Source organism: Mirounga leonina, unplaced genomic scaffold (genome assembly GCF_011800145.1).
Source record: "Mirounga leonina isolate KUSES-001 unplaced genomic scaffold, KU_Mleo_1.0 Mir_53, whole genome shotgun sequence".
Classification (NCBI taxonomy): Eukaryota; Metazoa; Chordata; class Mammalia; order Carnivora; family Phocidae; genus Mirounga; species Mirounga leonina.
Genome location: NW_023270807.1, coordinates 35,671,807 through 35,693,616, shown reverse-complemented (window position 1 = coordinate 35,693,616; position 21,810 = coordinate 35,671,807). Strand labels below are relative to the sequence as shown.

Below are 21,810 nucleotides of genomic sequence, written 5' to 3'. Positions count from 1 at the left end.
TAAATAAATAAATAAATAAATAAATAAATAAATAAATAAATAAATAAAATCTTTTTAAAAAATAAAAAAAGATGGTTAGGTGAAAGTTACCCTATCAAGACAGAAAAGGTAATAAACTATAATGATTACTAGCTTAATAAAGACTCATAATCCAGCAACTAGTATCCATCAAATGAGTCAGGCAAGTTAATCAAAAAAGCCACTAGGCAGCAAAAAGTCAAGAAATGTTTATTATTTACACACTGAAGGAACTAGGGTTCTATACACACAATTCTAACAAATCTAGTCATATGATTTCCTAATTGACAGCAGATTAGAACATACAAATGAATAAATGAGAGAATAACCTCATGAAAGTGATTATTGTCAATAAGAAAATAAATTATAAAACGCAAACACATTTTAAAAACATGAGTTTAGGGCAACTTGGAGTAGGAACAAAAACTTAAATCCTCAAAAGTCTTTGAGAGTATTATCACATTTCAGTATCCTGCTATGGTTGACATTAGAAATAATGAGAGTGGAAAATTATGTCCACTATACTCCATTTATGAAACTGAGTGGAAGGAGAGATAAAGGTTGAAGACAGATCCCAGTTAAGTATCACAAATTAAATACATGCATTTTTCTCCATACCCTTCATTAAAATGACAGAAATGGAAGGAGGGGAGAGAAAGTAGAAACGCTTAAGAACAAAAAGAAAACCAGAAAGGAGATAATGGTAAATGAGAGATATAATTAAATTGATGAAAGATTAAAATTTGATGGATGGGGAGGAACTGACTTAGTTGACCAGAGAAAGCAAACCAAAATACCTACAAGGGCACAAATATTACCAAACTGACACGACAAGATTTGAACATTGCTGCATCAATAAAAGAAACTGAACTATTACAAATCTTTCCATAATGAAATATTCAGAAAAGGCCTCTCTAGCTATTTCCTTAAAAACAATAAAACAAAAAAAACCCAGGTTATTTTGATTTCATGGGAAGTAATTTAGTTCTGTTGTTGTTGTTGCTTTTAAGTAAACTCTACCCCCAACATGGGACTCAAAATCATGACCCCAAGACCAAGAATCACACGCTCTAACAACTGAGCCAGCCAGGCACCCCTCTAGTAAATTCTTTCAATCTTCTAAGAAATAGCAACAAATTTATTCTCCCAGAACATAAAAGAAAAAAGAAACATCCTACAGTTCATTTTGCAAAGTGAGAATACCTAATTCCAAACCTGACTATGACATTCAAGGAAGGAAAATTACCACTCTCTCATGGAGACAGATATAAAACCCTATATAAAATATTAGCGGGGCGCCTGGGTGGCTGTCTTTAAGTGTCTGCCTTTGGCTCAGGTCATGATCCCAGGGTACTGGGATCGAGTCCCGCATCAGGCTTCCTGCTTAGCAGGAAGCCTGCTTCTCCCACTCCCACTCTCCCTGCTTGTGTTCCCTCTCACTGTCTCTCTGTCAAATAAATAAATAAAATCTTAAAAAAAAAAAAATTAGCAAATCAAATCCAGTAATATGTAAAGAGTAATACATTATAATCAAGTAGAGTTTATTCCAAAAGCAAGAGTTAACATTTGAAAATTATAAATTACAGAACAAAAACACTTTGCAACAAACAGAAAACACAGACAGACATTGTAGACATTAATCCAACTCTACCAATAATCACTCTGAACATCAATGGTTTAGATGCACCAATCAAAAGACAGAGGCTCTCAAAGTGGATCAAACAAGATCCAACCATATGCCACCTACAGAAACATATTTTAAACAGACACTAAATAGACACATATAGATTAAAAGTAAAAGATGGAGAAAAATATACCACGCTAACAATAAATCAAAAGAAAGCAGGAGTAGCTGTATTTTCAGACAAAGCAGATGTCAAAGCAAGGGAAGTTATTAGAGATAAAGAAGGGCATTACATTATGTTAACAGTCAATTCTCAAAGAAGACACAACAATCCCTACCAGGTGTACAATTAGCAACAGTGTTAAGCTATGTGAGGCAAAAACTAAGAGAAATGCAAGAAGAAATAGATGAATCCATTATCACAGTTGGAAACTATAACATTCCTGTATTAGACATGGACTGTTCCAGGAGGCAGAAAATCAGTTGAGAGCACAGATGACCTCAATAATACCATCAATCAACTGGAGATTACTGACATCTACAGACCACTTCATCCAACAACAGAAAAAAGCTCACATGGAACAATCACAAAGACTACATTCTGGGCCATAAAACACTTTAACAAATTTATAGAAACAAATCACACAACGTCTGCTCTCAGACCACAATAAGATTAAACTAGAATTCTATAAAAGAAAGATAAGCTAGAAATCAATAATTGGAAAATCCCCAAATACATGGAAGATTAAATAACACAACTCTAAAAAAAACAAATGGGTCAAAGAAAAAATCTCACAATAAATTTAAAAATATTTTGAACTAAATGAAAATGAAAGCACAACTTAACAAATTTGTGAAATATAGTGGAAACACTACATACAGGGAAATTTATAGCATTAAATGTATGCATAAAAGATCTACGGGCAGCTGGGTGGTTCAGTCAGTTAAGATCTGAATCTTGATCTCAGCTTGGGTCTTGATCGCAGGATTGTGATCTAAAATATATCATCTAAGCTTCTATCTTAGGAAACCAGAAAAAGACCAATTCAAATCCAAAATAAGCAGAAAAAAAGAGATAATACAACCTGGAACAGAAATCAATGAAATTGAATAGGGAATCGACAGAGAAAAGCCAACAAAACCAAAGACTGATTCTTTGAAGACTGATAAAAATCAATAAGCCTCAAGCCAGGCTACCTAAAAAGAGAAGGACACAAATTACTAGTACCAAAAATGAAAAAAGAAGCACCACTACAGATCCCATGGATGTTAAAAGAATAAAGGAATACTATTAACAGCTCCACGTCCAAATTTGATAACCTAGAGGAAATGGACCACTTCCTTGAAAGATACAAGCTGCCAAAACTCACAAAAAAAGAGACAATCTAAATAGGCCTCTATCTACTAAAGAAATTGCATCAGTAATTAATTACTTTCCAAACCAGAAAGCACCAAGCCCAGATGGATTCACTGGTGAATTCTATCAAATTCTATCTTGTATCAAATACAAGAAATTGTATCAATTCCCTATAATCTATTTCAAACAATAGAAGCATTCTATGAGACCAACATTACCCTAATTATCAAACCAGACAATTATAAGAAAACTACAAACAATAATCTCTCATGAACACAGATGCAAAATATTAACAAATTGAATCCAACAATGTTTAAGAAGAATTATACACCATAACCAAATGGAATTTGTCCCAGCTTTGCAAAACATTCAAAAATCAATTAATGGAATCAATTAAGTCAATGAATAAGCTAAAAAAGAAAAGTCACACAATCCTATCAATAGAGGCAGAAAAAGCACTTGATAAAATTTAACTCTTATTCATGATAAAAAAAAAAAAAAAAAAACTCAGTAAACTAGGAATACTGGGGAACTCCCTAAACTTAATAAAGACTATCTACAAAAATCTACAGCTAACATCATACATAATGGTGAGAAATCAAAGCTCTTCCACTAAGATCAGGTACAAGGGGAAAATGACCCTCTCATTCCTTTCCAACGCTGCACTGGGAATTCTAGCTAATTCAGAAGAACAGAAGAAGGACATAAGAGGGATATAGATTCGAAAGGAAGAAATAAAACTGTCTTTGCTCACAGATGATATGATCACTTACATAGAAAATCCAAAATAGTTAATCAAAAAACCTTCTACAACTAATAAGCAATTACAGTTAAGTCTGCAGGATACAAGGCTGATAACAAAAGTTCAATTGCTTTCCAATACACCAATAATGAAAAGGTGGGATTTGAAATTAAAAACACAATATCACTTACATTAGCATACCCCATAACATAATACTTAGCTATAAAGCTAATAAAATATGTGCAAGGTCTACATGAGGGAAACTAGAGAAACTCTGATAAATGAAATCAAATAGAACTAAATAATATCATGGATAGCACAACTCAGTATTGTCAAGTTACCAATTCTTCCCAACATTATTTGTAGATTCAATGCAATCGCAATCAAAATCTCAGCAAGTTATTTTGTAGCTGGTAAGAAATAGATTCTAAAGTTTATGTACAAAGGCCAAAGACCCAGAATAGCCAACACAGTATTTACGAAGAACAAATCTGGAGGACTGACACCACCCAACTTTGAGTCTTACTATAAAACTACGATAATCAAATCAGTATGGTGTTGGCAGAAGAAAAGAAAAATTAGTGGGAAAAAATAGCCCAGAACAGAGCCACATGAACATAATATAACTGGATCTTTGACAAAGTAGCAAAGGCAATACAATGGAACAAAATTAGTCTTTTCAAAAAATGGTGCTGGAACAAACTGGACATCCACATGCAAAAAAAAATGACTCTAGACACAAACCTTACATCCCTCAAAAAAATTAATTCAAAATTGATCATACACCTAGGGCACCTGGTTGGCTCAGTTGGTTAACTGCCTTCGGCTCAGGTCATGATCCTGGAGTCCCGGGATCGAGTCCCGCATCGGGCTCCCTGCTCAGCAGGGAGTCTGCTTCTCCCTCTGACCCTCCCCCCTCTCATGCTCTCTCTCTATCTCATTCTTTCTCTCAAATAAATAAATAAAATCTTAAAAAAAAATTGATCATACACCTAAATGTAAAATGCAAAACTATAAAACTCTTACAAGATAACATAGGAGAAAACCTAGATAACCCTGGGTATGACAATGACTTTAGATATAACACCCAAGGCACAATCCATGAAAGAACTGATAAACTAGACTTCATTAAAATTAAGAATTTCTGGGGGAACCCTCTTACAGTGTTGGTGGGAATACAAACTGGTGCAGCCACTCAAGAACAGTATGGAGGTTTCTCAAGAAGCTAAAAATAAAACCACTCTACAACCCAGCAATTGCACTACTAGGTATTTACCCAAAGTATATAAAAACACAAATTCAAAGGGGTAGATAACCCCAATGTTTATAGCAGCATTATCAACAATAGCCAAACTATGGAGAGAGCCCAAATGTCCACTGATTGATGAATGGACAAAGAAGATGTGGTGTATATATATGATGGAATATAGCTCTGCCATCAAAAAGAATGCAATCTTGCCATTTGCAATGACGTGGATGGAGCTGGAGTGTATTATGCTAAGTGAAATAAGTCCGTCAGAGAAAAACAAATACCATGTGTGGAATTTAAGAAAGTATTCAGATGAACACATGGGAAGGGGGGTAAGGGAGAAAGGGAAATAAACCATAATAAGAGACTCTTAAAGAACAAACTGAGGGCTGATGGAGGGAGGTGGGTGAAGGGTATTAGGGAGGACACTTGTGAGGAGCAATGGGTCTTGTATGTAAGTGAGAATCACTGAATTCTACTCCAGAAACCAATATTGCACTGTATGTTAACTAAGTAAAATTTAAATAAATAAAAGTAGAATCACAATATCAGTTAAACTTAAAAAAAAAAAAAACCCAAACAAAAACTTCTGCTCTGAAAAAGATAATGTCAAGAAAATTAAAGACAATCCACAGACTGGGAGAAAATATTTGCAGAAGATGTATCTGATAAAGGACTGTATCCAAAATATGCAAGGAACTCTTAAAAGTCAGTAAGGGGGCACACCTGGGTGGCTCAGTTGGTTAAGCATCTGCCTTCGGCTCAGGTCGTGATCCTGGAAGCCCCAGGATCGTGTCGGGCTCCCTGCTCAGCGGGGTCCACTTCTCCCTCTGCCCCTCACCCGCACATGCTCTCTCTCGCTCTCGCTTTCTCTCAAATAAATAAAATCTTAAAAAAAAAGTCAATAATAAGAAAAACTTGATTAAAAAATGGGTAAAAAGAGAGAGGAGGGTTGTAGGATAGGCAAAACGGGTGAAGGGGAGTAGGAGATACAGGCTTCCTATTATGGAATGGATAAGTCACAGAGACAAGACACCCCATAGGGGTGCCTGGGTGAAGCAGGTTAAGCATCTGACTCTTGGTTTCAGCTCAGGTCCTGATCTGAGTCTTGAGATCCAGTGGAGTCGGCTTGGCTCTGTCCCTCTCCCTCTGCCCCTTCCCCCACTCATGTGCACATGCCCTCTTTCTCTCTCTCAAATAAATAAATAAATCTTAAAAGGCACAACATAGGGAATATAGTCAAAGTATCATAATAGCATTGTATGGTAACTGATAGTAGCTACACTTGTGGTGAGCATGATGTATAGACTTGTGGAATCACAATGTTGCACAGCTGAAACTAATTTACTACTATGTGTCAAATATTCCTCAATTTTTTAAAAAAGGGGCCAAACACCTTAACAGACACCTCACCAAAGATATAAAGATGGCAAATAAGCATATGAAAAGATGCTCCACATCATAGGTCATCAGGGATATGCAAATTAAAACAATGAGATACTTCACACCTAGCTAAACTCTCGAACACTGACAACACCAAAATGTACAAAATAAATATTTTGCATGGTTAGGAAAAAAGTTTGTTTTTTCCAGTTTCCTTGCTAGTGAGGATGTGGAAAAATAAGAATTCTCACTCACTGCTGGTGAGAATACAAAATGGTACAGTTTCGTGATTTCTTGCAAAACTACACATATTGTAGTATGTATGGTAATACAGCAACTGCACTCCTTGGTATTTAAGGAGTTAAAAACTTACCTCCACACTGAAATCTGCACACAAATGTTTATAGCAGCTTTATCATAACTGCCAAAACTTGGAAGCAACCAAGATGTCCTTCAGTAGGTGAATGGATAATTATGTGCATCCAGACAATGGAATATTATTTCCCTAAGAAGGAATTAGCTATCAAGCCATGAAAGACATGGAGGAAACTTATGCATAATATGAACTGAAAGAAACAAATATGAAAAAGCTACATACTATATGATTTCAACTATATGACATTCTGGAAAAGGCAAAACTATGGGGACAGCAAAAAGATGTAGTTGCCAAGAATGTGTTGGGGAGGCAAGTTTGACGGATGAATAGGTGGAGCGCAGAATTTTATGGCACTGAAAATACTCCATATGGTATTATGATGATGGATACAAGTCATTACACATTTGTCCAAACCCACAGACTCTAAAACAACAGAAGTGAATCATATTGTAAATATGAACTTTGGGTGATTATGATGTGTCAATGTAGGTTTATTTAAGTAATCTCTACACTGAACATGGGGCTAAAACTCACAACCCCAAAATGAAGAGTCCCACACTCTTCCACCTGAGCCAGCCAGGTGCCCCTATGTCAATATAGGCTTACCAACTGTAATAAATATACCACTCTGTTGGGAGATGTTGATAGATGTGGACGCTATGCATGTGTGGAAGCAGAAGTAGTATGCATTTCCACTATACATGGAAAATCTTTGTATCTTCCTCTCAACTTTGCTGTGAACCTAAAACTGCCCTTAAAAAAGACTTTAAAAAAATAAATATTTTGCATGATTAGGAAAAGTCTGTTTTTTTCCAGTTTCCTTGAGCTATAACTGGCATATACCACTGTAAATTCAAGGTGTGCAGCACAGTGACTTGATTTACATGTATTGTGAAACGATTACCACAGTAACTTCAGTTAACATCCATCACCTCATATAGATACAGAATCAAAAGTTCCTTTCCTTGTGATGACAGCTGATCACATAAAAACCTCATGAGAACTTTTTCCTGTGATGATTTACTCTCAACAACTATTAAAAAATACCACATAGGAATGTTAACTATGGTCATCATTTTGTACATTAAATCCCCACTACAAGAAGTTTGTACCTTCTGACCACCTTCTCCAAGTCCTCTACCCCTCATCTCATTCCTTGCCTCAGATAATCACAAATCTGATCTGTTTTTCCTAGATTCCACACATAAGTGAGATCGTACACTATTAGTCTTTCTGTCTGACTTATCTCACTTAGCATAATGCTCTCAAGGTCATATATGTTGTCACAAATTGCAGATTTCCTTATTTTTTATGGCTGAATAATATTCTGTTGAATATATGTACATCACAACTTCTTTATCCATTCATTTGTCAATGGATACTTAGGTTTTTTCCATGTCTTGGCTATTATAAATAATGCTACTATGAACATGAGGGTACAACTCTTTGACATAGTGTTTTTCTTTTTTAAGTTTTTACATACAATGTAGTATTAGTTTCATGTGTATAATATAGTGATTCCACACTTCCATAGAACACCCCGTGCTCATCACAAGTACATTCCATTTTTTTTTTTTTTAAGATTTTATTTATTTGACAGAGAGAGACACAGTGAGAGAGGGAACACAAGCAGGGGGAGTGGGAGAGGGAGAAGCAGGCTTCCTGCCTAGCAGGGATCTGGATGTGGGGCTTGATCCCAGGACCCCAGGATCATGACCTAAGCCGAAGGCAGACGCTTAACGACTGAGCCACCCAGGTGCCCCAATCACAAGTACATTCCTTAATCCCCCACCACCTATTTAACCTTTACCCACCTCCCCCGACACTGTTTCCTTCAGATATATTCCTGTAAGTGGAATGATGAGTGATAGTTGAGCACCTTTTCATGTACCTATTCGCCATCTGTATGTCTTCTTTGGAAAAATGTCTATTCAAGTACATTGTCCATTTTCTTTCTTTCTTTTTTTAATGGTGCCTGAACTCACAACCCTGAGATCAAGACCTGAGCTGAGATCAAGAGTTGGATGATTAACCAACTGAGCCATCCAGATGCCCCTCCTTTGTCCTTTGTCCATTTTTAATTGGATTATTTGGAGGTTTTTGGTAATGAGTTATAGAAGTTCTTTGTATATTTTGGATATTAATCCCTTATAATATATGATTTGCAAATATATAATAAAGTCTTTAAAATATTTTTTTAATGTAAAGGAAACATAATATATATACTACAAATAGATTTCCAAATTCTGTTAACCCAACATGTATACCTGACGGGCACTGCTGCTGTCATAAAAACTAAAGAACAGCAATTAATAAAACAAAGAAGTTATAATACAAAGGACAAATAAGACCAAAGGATGTCTTACATCACAAAAAGTACAAGTCACTGGGGAAAAAACAATGAAGACTACAGTACATTAAAAAATTCTGTTCATAAAATTATTCCATTCATTAAAAAAAGTAATAATTTCATAAGATATATGCTCAATTCATATAACTCAACCAATCCAATTTACTAGCCAGAGTATATAATGAACCCCAACATTCCAAAAGAAAAGCAAAATAGGCAGAAAATATGAATGAGCAATTAAGAACAGAAACACACACATAAAAAGCCCCAAAGCACAAAAATAAACTTAGAGGGTATTTTGTTTACTTATGTGCACCAAGCTCAAAGAATAGGGATTAACTTGAGGTTGGCACTCAATATTTTTTTTTTTTAAAGATTCTATTTATTTATTTAACAGAGAGACAGTGAGAGAGGGAACACAAGCAGGGGGGAGCTGGAGAGGGAGAAGCAGGCTCCCTGCTGAGCAGGGAGCCTGACACAGGGCTTGATCCCAGGACGTTGGCATCATGACCTGAGCCGAAGGCAGACTCTTAACGACTTAGCCACCCAGGCGCCCCTGGCACTCAATATTTTTTGAATGTTGAATGAACGATGAATAGTTTTTTTTTTAATGCAATAAAGATACTTAATCTCACTATAAACCACAGTATTATAAATTAAAACCACTATCTGATAATCCCATCAGACTAGCAAAAAGTAAAACATCAAACATTATGAAGTGGGTGATGATGTGTATAAACTGGAAAACTTATTTTTTAAAATATTCTTTTTTAAAAGATTTTATTTATTTATTAGAGAGAGTACACACGAGCAGGGGCAGAGAGAGGGGGAGAAGCAGAACCCTCTGCTGAGCAGGGAGCCCAGACATGGGGCTCAATCCCAGGACTCTGGGATCATGACCTGAGCCAAAGGCAGATGCTTAACCAACTGAGCCACTCAGGCACCCCTAAACTGGAAAACTTAAAAAGTGTTAGTTAAAACACTTTGGAGATCAATTTGACAATATCTACATGAAGCTGAAATTGCACATGACCTAATAATTCCATTGCTAACGGCTACACTAGATCAGGTGTCAGCAAAGTATGGCCTCCTGCCTGTTTTTATGAGGCCCATGAGCTAAGAATGGCTTTAACATTTTTAAATGGTTGGGGGAAAAATCATGTTTCATAACACATGAAAATTATACAAAATTCGAACTTCAGTGTCCGTCAAGTTTTACTGGCACAGAGCCATACTCATTTGCTTATATCTCATCTATGACTGCCTTCTTGCTAAAATAACAGCACTGAATAATTGCAACAGGGAGTGTTCTTAGACTGCAAAGTGTAAAATATTTACTATCTGGCCTTTTACAGAAAAAGTTTGCTGACCTCTGCCCTAGAGAAACACACACATGTGCACAAGGAAAAGTACTTTTAAAAAATTTCATAGTAGCAATATGAAACATATGACGGTATTCATAGTAGCAATGTATGTAACAGTAAAAAGGTGGATACAACCTAAATTTCCACAGAGGAATGTATAAACTGTACTATTACTCATACTACGAAATCCTAAATGGCAATGAAAATCAAAGTACTAGAACTAGTCTCATTATATTAATCTCTCAAACAATGCTGTAAGAACGAAAAATTCCTGGGGTGCCTGGGTGGCTCAGTCGTTAAGCGTCTGCCTTCGGCTCGGGTCATGAGCCCAGGGTCCTGAGATCGAGCCCCACATAGGGCTCCCTGCTTCGCGGGGAGCCTGCTTCTCTCTCTCTCCCACTCCCCTGCTTGTGTTCCCTCTCTCACTGTGTGTCTCTCTGTCAAATAAATAGATAAAATCTAAAAAAAAAAAGAACGAAAAATTTCTGGTTGCAGAAAAATACAGAGTGTGATTCATAAAATGTTCTAAGATATGCGAAATAATTTACACACACACAGTTTAGAGATACATAAAGAGTAAAGTACATGGGGTGCCTGGGTGGCTCAGTCAGTTAAGTGTCTGATTCCTGATTTTGGCTCAAGTCATGATCTCAGGGTCGTGAGATCAAGCCCCACATCAGGCTCCACACTCAGCCTGGAATGTGCTTGAGATTCTCTTTCCCTCTCCCTCAGCCTCTCCCCCCACTCACGCATGCACTCTCTCTACAATAAATAAACAAATCTTAAAAAAAAAAAAAAGAAAGAAAGAAAGAAAGAAAAGAGTAAAGTACAAAGAACTGCATGAGAAAACTACCAAATCAAGGACAGTATTACTCCTACAGGTAGAGGATGCAAAAAAGATAGGGATCACCCCAGCTTCAACTGTACTGGTAATGTTTTCTTTAGGCTAGTAAGTAGAACATGAGTTTTTGCTATACTATTCCTAGGAAGTATTTCCTAATAATTTTTAAACTATCCCTGTAAGGTTTTACAATAATGAAAAATAGGAGGGGAGCCTGGGTGTCTTAGTCGGTTAAGGGTCTGCCTTCAGCTCAGGTCATGATCCTGGAGTCCTGGGACGGAGTCCTGCATTAGTAGGGTTCTGCTTTCTCTGCCCCTCCCCCAGCTCATGGCACATGCACTCGCTCGCACGCGCTCTCTCTCAAATAAAATCTTTAAGAAAAATAATGAAAAATGGGATAAATTTTTTAAAACAATCACTGTGACAGAACTTCTGCAACTTAGAAATACAAAAGTAATAATAATAAAAGACATAATAAAATAATAAAAAGACATAAAGAGGAATTAAATGCAAATGTCAGAAAAATCTCAATTAAAGCAATCTCAGGTGGCTCTATAGCAGTATAGCCCCCGTCTTTCCCAAGAACCTGTCAGGATTCTCCAAGGCTGTCTCTTGGAGCTCTGACCCACCATGTTACAAGTCTGAGTACCTGCTGAAGAGACCATGTGAAGAGGCCTTTACACTACATGGAGAGACAAGGGCCTACCTTTCCATACCCACCAGAGTCAGACATTTGAATGAAGCCATCCTGGAACCTCCAGATCAGCCAAACTACCACTGAATAATTCCCACAGATGCTATATGAAGCAGAAAAATCACCCAGCTGAGGTGATTTTCTCTATAAAACCTTTGTACTTTGGCACAGAAGATAGACCAATAGATTATCCAATACTATCTCAAGATGAAGTCAGAAGATATTATATTCTTGGGAGCGATATGCAATTAAACTTCTCTGGGAGCCACCAAAACCACATATTCTTTGCCTCAGGATCCAGCTACTGTTCAGTGTTCTCTCGGTTTATCTACCTACTTCTTCATTCCATTCAGTGGGTGTCTATGGACCTTTTGGCAGGATGCCAGCATACATTTAGTTTTGTCCAAGGTCATTATCAGGCAGCTGTTTGGTGCTGTTGGTGTTTCTGGAAGCTCCTTGATCTTCTATAGAACAGAAATATCAAGTGGTGGTATCTTATCCAAAGTAATGCAGTTGGTTCTATCTTTACACAGAAAACACAATTCTAAAAATTCAGTTATCTCAAGCCTGATGTACACAAAATTCCAAAACCAGGAAACGCACAACTCAGAAATGATCGTCAGATTGTTTCTTCTGCTCCAAAGAAAGGCGAGATCATCAGAGTAAGAGAAGGTGGCAGTATCCAGGGAGGTGGACCAATGACACTTTTAATTCTGAACATGAAATGCAGAATTCCACAAGGAAACAAGTTTCACAGTAAGCTTAAATTAGAAGGTAAATTTTAGAAACGGATAAAGTTTATAAACGGTGAAGACAAAGGAGACTCAGGAGTTGGTACTCAAACTGTGAAGGAAATGCTGATATTCTCAGACGTAACTGCTATTATGACAAAACTAAATCATTCTTTGATAAATGTCCTATGATGATAACAGAGAATGGAGACCAACCTAGGGTGAAGAAAGGATTAAATGCCAAAGCATGTGGAATCCCACTTCATCCAAACAATGGCCATAGGAGTTATTGAGGCAGAGAAGATACTATTTCCATGGAGGCAGAGTCAAGGTAGTATCTTCACCATGTTTTCAAGATTTAGTGGCAGATTCATACATAGGAAGTTGTGGGGTAGGAAGTTTGCAGATTTTTGAGTGAGGAAGGACAACAAGGTTACTTCATAGTCTACAAAAAGTCTCAAGGAATTTCTAGCTCTTTATGTCCTGAAAAATGGCTTCAATCTTTGTAAAAAATGAAAAAGTGAATTTACTATTTACTGGACACAAATACTGTTTTCTCCCTGCTCTATTTCAAAGATTATAATGTAGTTAATGTTGGGGGGGGGGGGAGGAGGAACCCAACCATATTAAAAACCAAGCATGACATGTATTTGAAATAGCAAAAAAACAAAAAACAAAAACACCCTCCAAAGGCAAGATCAGAATATGGTTTATTGTATTACTAATCAAGCCTGTAACTTCAGATGGCTTCAAGGCAATTGTTAACTTGGACTTAGGCAAAATGTCTAAATGTCCCCATTTGCCTAGGATTGTCCCAATTTTAGCACTGAACGTCTATCCTCAGGAGACAAGAGGTCCTAATTTTTGGTGCTGGATGCAGAAAATTCTGTAAAGTACAAAACCTAAGATAAACCAAAAAGTAGAGGCTGAAGCAACACCATTCTTAGTGTCAAATGAATACTGCATAGTTTACCTACCTTCCGTACTTGCTGCCTTTGTTTTTTAAGCTGATGTTGGTGACCGTAATTTGCAGTTCACAATAACAGATCACCATCCATGCTGCATTATTCTAAGCAATATATACAACTTAGGTGGTTGTAATTGTGACCATTAATAGTGTGTCTTTGACTCTGTATATTAACTGTTGTGTTTTGTATTGAGATAGTTTAATTTTTAATATTATAGTGTGACCATGTTTCCTAAGAGTTTAGGTAATGAAAAAGAGAAAGATTACAACTCCCCTAACCCAGACAGCACTGAATGAAAGAAAAAAGGAAAGAAGAGTTTCTAACATTCTTCCTCTTTTCTTCTTTCTTACGCTTACCTGGATTCCGAAATTCTTCAATCAGTCCCTTATCAAAGAAGTGTCAAACCAATGGCTGCTTATGTTGCTATTTTTATCTGTGAAACAAATTACAAATTGTGTGGCCAACATTGTTCTTTCTGTAGCTTACCAAATTGCCCAGATATCAGAAACTTTTAGATCTTCTAAGAACCGTCATTTTCAAGTTTAGGAAATACTACGACTTTGCTGAAAGAATTAAAAAAAAAAAAAAAAAAATACCAGGGACTCCTGGGTGGCTCAGTCGGTTGAGCGCCTGCCTTCTTAGGCACAGGTCATGATTCCAGGATCCTGGGATGGAGGCCCGCATCGGGCTCCTTGCTCAGCAGGGAGCCTGCTTCCCCCTCTGCCACTCCCCCTGCTTGTGCTCTCCTCTCTCTCTGACAAATAAATAAAATAAAATCTTAAAAGAAAAAAAATACCAGGTAAATGGGAGAGGAAAGGTGGCTGTGTAGATTAAAGAGGACTACAAATTATTTGCGTTCCCACTGAATGGTGGTCTACTTCCCCTCCCTTGAATTTGGGTTGATTCTGTGACCTTTCTGCCAACAGATATGGCAAAAGTGACTGGGTAATTTCTGAAGCTGGGCCTCAAGAGATCTGTGACTTCTGCTTTTGCCATCTTAAAGTGCTGCTTCATCAATAACTGGTAATTCCCCCTAATTCCCTATTATTTTTCCTTCTCCTGTCCAGCCCCTCTCTCAAAAGGAAAGTAGGTAAAAGGAAGAATGGGTGAAGAAAAGGGTTAAAGAAGGGAGGGAAAGAGGAAAGAAGGAAGGAAATGCTGAAGGAAGTTAAGGCTATATGTCAGATCCCAAGCTCTATTTCTGATTTTCCCACCGACTTCTTCTAGGTCACATAACCCCTCTACAACTCTTGATTTCCTCAAATACGCAACATAGTTTAGTAATGGCAACAGAAACAATCAATTTATGGAAGTGTAGATATGTGGACTATATAATTTTATTCCCTCTTGCCTCTCTGACTACACCAGTCAACCATACTATCAAGAATAATCAAATAGCCGACTTAATCGTAGAGCACACAACTCTTGATCTCCGGACTGTGAGTTCAAGCCTCACATTGGGTGTAGAGATTACTTAAAAGATAATAAAATGTAAAAAAATCTAAAAAAACCCACAACAATCAGCTAATACCTAGAAAAAGAAGGTCATTAAGTGAAAGAAAACCAATAAAATGAATTCAAATGAAAGTGAAGCCAATATGAAAGAGAAGGAAAGCAAGAAAAGGAAGTTCTTTTTCTCCTCTCTGCCTACTAAGAAAATCAATATATTACCAACTAACACACAGTGCTTGGGATTATATGCCTGGAATTGTTCTAAGAATTAAACATATATTAATACATTTAATGTTCATGGCAACTTTATGCGGTAATTACAATTACTATCCTTGGTTCACAGATAATGAAAACACAAAGAGGTTAAGAAATCTATCCAAGATCACACAACTAGTAAGTGGTAGAGCTAAATGTTGAATACCGGCATTCTGGCTTCTGAGTTCATGCTCTCATTGCATTTCTAATGAAAATGCCATTCTAAGTGATGTTCTACTCTACTGTTCCATATGAGTACATGAAATCAATTCAACTGGGACGAAACCAGGAAATAAACATACTTAAGTAAGGAGTAATTAAGGAATGATAGTGTGATGCAGTTTCTAAAAGTAGTGCTATCAAAAGAAGGAGCAGGGATAAATGGAGAACTTTGTGGTGTGTTCCACTTAGCAGGTGGAAACTTAAAGACCTTGTTCATATTCATGGAATGCCAATCATTAGAAGAAATTGTGCTTTAGTTCAAGAGATCCTATGAAGTATTTACAATCCCCAGTAAAACTAACAAACTGGGTTATTATAGTTATATGTATAATAAAAGTATGGCTAAGGGGAAATAGAAAACACTTTTCATTTGGATACTTGATAGATTTTGCTGGTATAGAGTGCCATAGTTCAGCATCAGGCTTTTCAAGCTAATGGACAAAGTCCAAAAGGGAGCTGGACCCAAAATGAAAAAGAAAACAAAGTAGTTACATACGTATACACATGTATGTGTACATATACACATACATACAAAAGGGAAGACCAAAAAAAAAAAAATGGAAGAAAATACTGGTGAGGCAATTAGTTGGTAGGGAAAAAAAAAAGGCAAGGGAAAGAAAGTTAGATATAAGTGCAGTATAAAAAAGAAGGAACAAATGAGAGAGGAAGTAGATTTGTTAGAGGTTCCACAGAGGAGAAAAAAGGGGGGGAATTATGAAAAAAAAAAGTTACAAGAACAAGCCAGTTACTATCACCTTTGCCCTAACTGATCTTGCTGATAATTTTTGCTCTTCTCTAAAGCATCCTTTTCCATGTGGTAGCCAATGACCTTTTGGGGGAACAAATCTGATAACGCTACCTCCAGTTTCATCTCATACCATTCTCTTAACCAGCATCACACTGTCCTCCTTTTAGTTCCTTAAACATGTCATACTCTCTCTATTTTATTCCCTCTGCCTGGAAAACTCTGCCTTTCCACCTTTCCTTCTCCTACTCACCTTTCAAGGTGTCCTAATTAGATCAAATTCTTGTTATTATAAATAATTCCTTTTTTTGTGCCCGAGAGTTGTAATTTTACATTTACAAGTGTGATTATTTGATCACTGACTCTCATCACCCATGGAGAAACCATTTCTTTTCCCCCTTCATCACTGTGCCTCTCACACTACCTACAACACTGCAGTTGCTCAATAAATACCTGTTGAACGAATGAAGGAAAAGAAAAGAAAAACCTGCCAAGATATTATCACATGTAGAAAAGGGGTAAAAGACAACCTTACATGTACAGAAGAGAAAGAAACAGAGAAAAGAAAGTTCAATGTAAGTTGTGGCGTAATTAAATTCATATAATTTCAGTGAGATACTACACTAAAAAAATTAAGTACAATAGTAGCCAGTAGGTCTGCTTTTCCCTAATGAAATCAGAAAAGGAAATAGAATTAACATTTTACTTAGTTATAATAAAACACAATTTAGAACATGGATGACAAACAGGCATCTCAAACTTAATTTGACCAAAGCAGAGCTATAAACTTCTCATTCCTCTACCAGTCTACTCCATTTCAGTAAATGGAATTACCCCCCAACACCTCCAACCAAAACTCTAGGAGCCATCTATGATTACTCTCATACTCTGATCCTCAAAATACAATCCATCAAGAAGTCCTGTAAGCTCTACATCCAAACATACCTTCAGTCTATCCACTCTTCCCCAATCTCCACTGCTACCAATCTAATCCAAGCCCCTCTGATGGTTTTACTGAAGTACAGTTAACATATAATATTAGTTTCAGGTGTACAACACACTGATTTAACAATTCTGTACACCACTCAATGTTCACTACCATAAGTGTAGTCACCATCTGTTACCATATAACATTATTACAGTATTACAGACTATATTGACTACTGACTATGCTGTACTTTTCACCTCCAAGATTATCTTATGACGGAAGTTTTTACCTCCTGGTACTTTTTATCTATCTATTCTAACCCCTCTATTTTAGAGTACTCCAATATTCTAATTCATGTCCCTGCTTTTACTATTCCTCTTCTCTAATTCACTGTACACAGAACAAAGTGATTTTTAAAAAGATAAATCATATGACACCCCTTGGCCCCAAACTCTTCAATGACTTCCCACTTCTTAGAATAAAATAAAAATTCATCACCTTGCGTGATAGGTCTGCTGCCTCTCTTTCTTATCACTCTCTCCTTTGCTTGCTACATTTCAGCCATAATGACCTCCTTTTTGTTTCACAAATGGAACCATGTATCATCTCGAACTTTACAAGCAGCATCCTCTCTGCCATACTCCGAAGTATCTCATAGTTAAGGTTTTACCTTAACTAAGGTATCACCTCCTCAGGAGGGCCTTTCCTGATTTTAGTACCATGTAAAATGGCTTTTCCACTCCTTTATTGCTCTGTGTATTTCTTCCAGTCTTTATCATACAGCTATCATCTTGTTTATTTCATTAACAACAAATTGTTTCCAGTGCAAGAAATATGATGGTGAAAAGACAAAGTCATTGTTTTCATGGAGTTTATATTTTAGTAGGACTGAAAAACAAATTTATCAAATGATAAATGCTATTATGAAAAATAAAACAGTATAAGGGAATACCATGTGTTTGTACAGTGCCTAGCACAGAATAGGTGGCTATAAATACCTGATGAGTAAATGAAAACCTACTTCAGTTTTTCAATAAGTCTACGAGAGAGTAAGGGAAGTATACTCTATTGATGTTTAAAAATTAAATCCTAAGCCCTATGGGGAAATATTTTGAAAACTTATAAATATGGTAGTATAAAACGTATGGCAACTTACAGTGAGTATTTTATTTTATTATTAAAAGTGTAAAGAAAAGAATTAAACACAAAAAATACTAGCATCAATTTATTTAGAAAGATTCCATATAATATATAAAAATCAGATATGAGAAACTGAAATCCTTACTTTCCCTTATGCTCATATTCTAACAAGTTACCATTTGTTTCTTTATGAGAATGCTAAAGGAGACATGGTGAAACTCAAATTTACTGTAACTGTACATTCCTAGACCCTTAGGTTAGTTTCAACTAAAAACAACAGTTTGAAATTCACAATCAGCCCTGTATTTGTTGGCTTTATTTATGCTCTTTCCATCCTCCCTATGTTCATCTAGTCAGAATTTAAACTAAATCAGAAGCCTTAGAAGTCCAAAACTTACTGCAGTACAAAAATACAATCATCTGCATACTGAATGTACTAAGTAAGCATCAGCAAGCCATCTTTGGAGGTTCCAATATCAAAATAAAAAATAACAGCACAGCACCACCTGTAACACAAGCTGCACCACTCTCAGTCTCTGATAGGTTATCTATTCTGGCCAAACAAGAATGGAAGTAGAACGGGGGTAATATGAAATGAACCCAGAAAAACTTAGAAACTTTCCACATCTTCTTACTAGGAATCTCATATAAATCTCTCATCACCTTTAAGATTTTTTTTTTCTTTTTTTTTGCTTTGCTATACTCAAGGAAGAATTAAGAAAATTGAGCTTTATTTCCCTATCCACCTCTGTTAGGCCCAATTCGTTCATTAGAGTAATACTGAGGCCCTACTGTGGTCCAGGCACTGCCCCAGGTGCTGTTAATAAAACCGTAAGCAAGGCAATACCTATCCCTCTACACCCTCTTATGGAATACCTGTACCACAGTTAAGATACACTTTCTTAATCCAGAAATGTTTCTAATTAATTATTTTTTAAAAGTATTGCTTATACCGTATATGAAAATCATCTTTGTGAAATTATCCAGAGTGGCTAATCCTTTTTAACAATCACTGCACAGTACACTCATTTTTCTAAACATATTTATAAACTCGATTTATATTTAATTCGGTGTAAACACCGAACCCATAGTCAAATTAAGCAATGTGAACAGTCAAGTTCCTGGTCCACAACCACAACGAATTTACCCGTATTTGGGGGGTCCTTATTTATATGGGCAAAGAACCAACACTGTTACCCATTACCACCATTCCCTACAGTAACATACAGCTTTTCTTACGACTTACTTAGTCCACCTACAGCAAATGTTTAACTTTCCCCTCACAAGTGAATAAAAATGGAACCACCCAAACTTTGTCTATTAGCTTTGGTGACCGTCCCCAAATTGACATTGTGAATCTCCTTCTCTACTTTCAGAGAAATTATTTTATAAAATATCTTTAGCAAAACACATTTCGTAAGACCATCTGACAGGGCCAGACCTAATCTGAAAACTGGTGGCAAAAGGAAGCCTGAAGCCCTGCGAAACAGAAAGAGCAGAGGGCGCATATAAAACATACCCAAGTAAAACTACTTCTCCCCTCCCCAGACTGCCCCCCAGTTTCACCCGACCTTAGCAACCTGAAACTTTCCACGAACACCAGACAAAATCTGAATGCAATCTGCTCTCATCCTTAGGCCGCCACCCCAATACTTTTAAATGTCAAAGACTTAACCCGTGCACTCTCAAAGGACACCCACCAACGCCAGCTCGCATCTGGTCCACCCGCGCCCTCTCGGCTAGGTCCGCCCAGGCCAGGCCCCCCGCACCGGCGGACTCGAACCCAGCGCGCTCGCAACACATTCCCTCCCCGCCATCGCCCCAGCAGCCCTCGCCCCCCGGTGCCTCTGCCCCCCCACCCCCCCAAACCCCCCCAATGCGAATAACTGAATATCCGGAGACCGGGGGGGCACACTTTCCTGATTTCTCCCCAGCCCACCCCCTGCAAGGGCAGAAAGAGATGTACCTTCCAGAAAAGTAATCTCCCCGGCGCTGCCGCCGCTCTTGCCAGCCGCCATCTTCCTCCTCCCACGCCGCCTCCTTCTTAATCCATGGCCCACACCACCGCCGCGCTCGCCGGGATGCGGGGCCGCGCCGCAGGGGGGTAGCCGCCGCAGGGTTGCGGGCCTAGAACTCGGCCGTCAGGGGGGCGGCGCTCCCACGTCCAGATGGGCCTACACAAAAGCAGGCCAGGCGCTCCGGGCCTATCCGCGGGCTGGCGGGTGGCGAGGCCCGCGGCCTGGGCTTCTCCTCAGGCCCCTGCGGGGGAACGCGAGCGGCGACGGCGGCGACGGCGCTTCCCGGGCCCGGTTCCTCTCGGCCCACGACTCCCCATCCACCGCCTGCCCAGGCCGCCTGAGACGCTCTCCCCGCCGCGGGCCCCAGGAAGGAAGGCTGAGGGCGAGCACACAAACACACCTCCCTTCGTCCCGGGCCGTAAAATGGCCGCAGCCGCCGCGCCGGGGCGGCGAGGGCTTCGCGACCGTCAGGCGCCCCCAGGCCCTTCGCTCCCTCTGCAGCCACCGCCGCCGCCGCTACGGCCGTCCGCCCACCCCGCCCAGGCGTGTATGCATCAGCGGAGGCCTCTGCGACTGTCCATGTGGACAGGGGTGGGTCTCCTCTGCCACCGCCTCGCGTCCGTCGCCACAGCAGCTCCAGCCGCCGCCGCCGCCGCCGCTCCTCCCCCACGGGCGCTGGAGCTCCCGCCCGGCTCCCGCCCCCACCCCGCCGCCGCCGCCGCCCCCGGCGCCGCTCCCCTCAGGAGCCCGGGCTCCGCTCGCGGGCGCAGCTGCCCGCAGCGCCGCACCGGACACCGGCTTGGGGCTCCCGCCGCCGTGGCTCTCGGTGGGCTGGCCCGGCGCCGCGCGGACTCGGCCTGGACACGTTTCGCCCAAAATCTCGACCGCCGAGGGCCCCCTGGCAGACTTGGAGTGTGAGCGCTTCTAAGCCAGGCCGGTGATGAGTTTGGTTTCTGCGGCACCACAATTGCCTAAAAAATGTCAAAAGTTCCTTTCTTTGACCAGGCCTTAGAGCTTAAACCATAGCCAACCGATGAGGGAAGCTGCAGTGAAGTAGTGTCATCACATGTTTAGAAAATGATTTGTGGTCCTCCTTCATTTTTTAAAAAGTTTTCAAAATAATTTATCAAGGAAGATTCTGCAGTACATTTTGGATGACAATGTAAAAAAAAAAAAAAAGCTGTCATATGTGCCTAAGACTTTAAAAACCATTCCCTGCCTTACAAATCAGGCCTTATAATGAATGGCAGGTTATTATATCACGTTTGCTTTTCCCTTTACTTTGGCTTTTTTAAATTATAAAAAAATATGACATTCTTTAATGAAAAGCCGGAATACAGAAAAGGGAAGAAG

The 21,810-nt window shown here is 38.8% G+C and overlaps 1 protein-coding gene across 8 annotated transcripts in view; it reads right to left on the bottom strand.

Annotated features, from left to right (window-relative positions):
- The window catches only part of SENP6 (SUMO specific peptidase 6), a 116,972-nt gene extending 95,862 nt beyond the window's left edge, over positions 1–21,110 (bottom strand). For 7 of the 8 annotated variants that reach the window (XM_034991337.1, XM_034991340.1, XM_034991345.1 and 4 more), the window contains exon 1: positions 20,406–21,110. In XM_034991337.1, the coding sequence (XP_034847228.1) occupies positions 20,406–20,457 (52 nt within the window). In that variant the 5' untranslated portion in view covers positions 20,458–21,110. The remainder of the gene's footprint in view (positions 1–20,405) is intronic. The other variant, XM_034991344.1, reaches the window with a different exon arrangement.
- Positions 21,111–21,810: the final 700 nt, after the last annotated feature.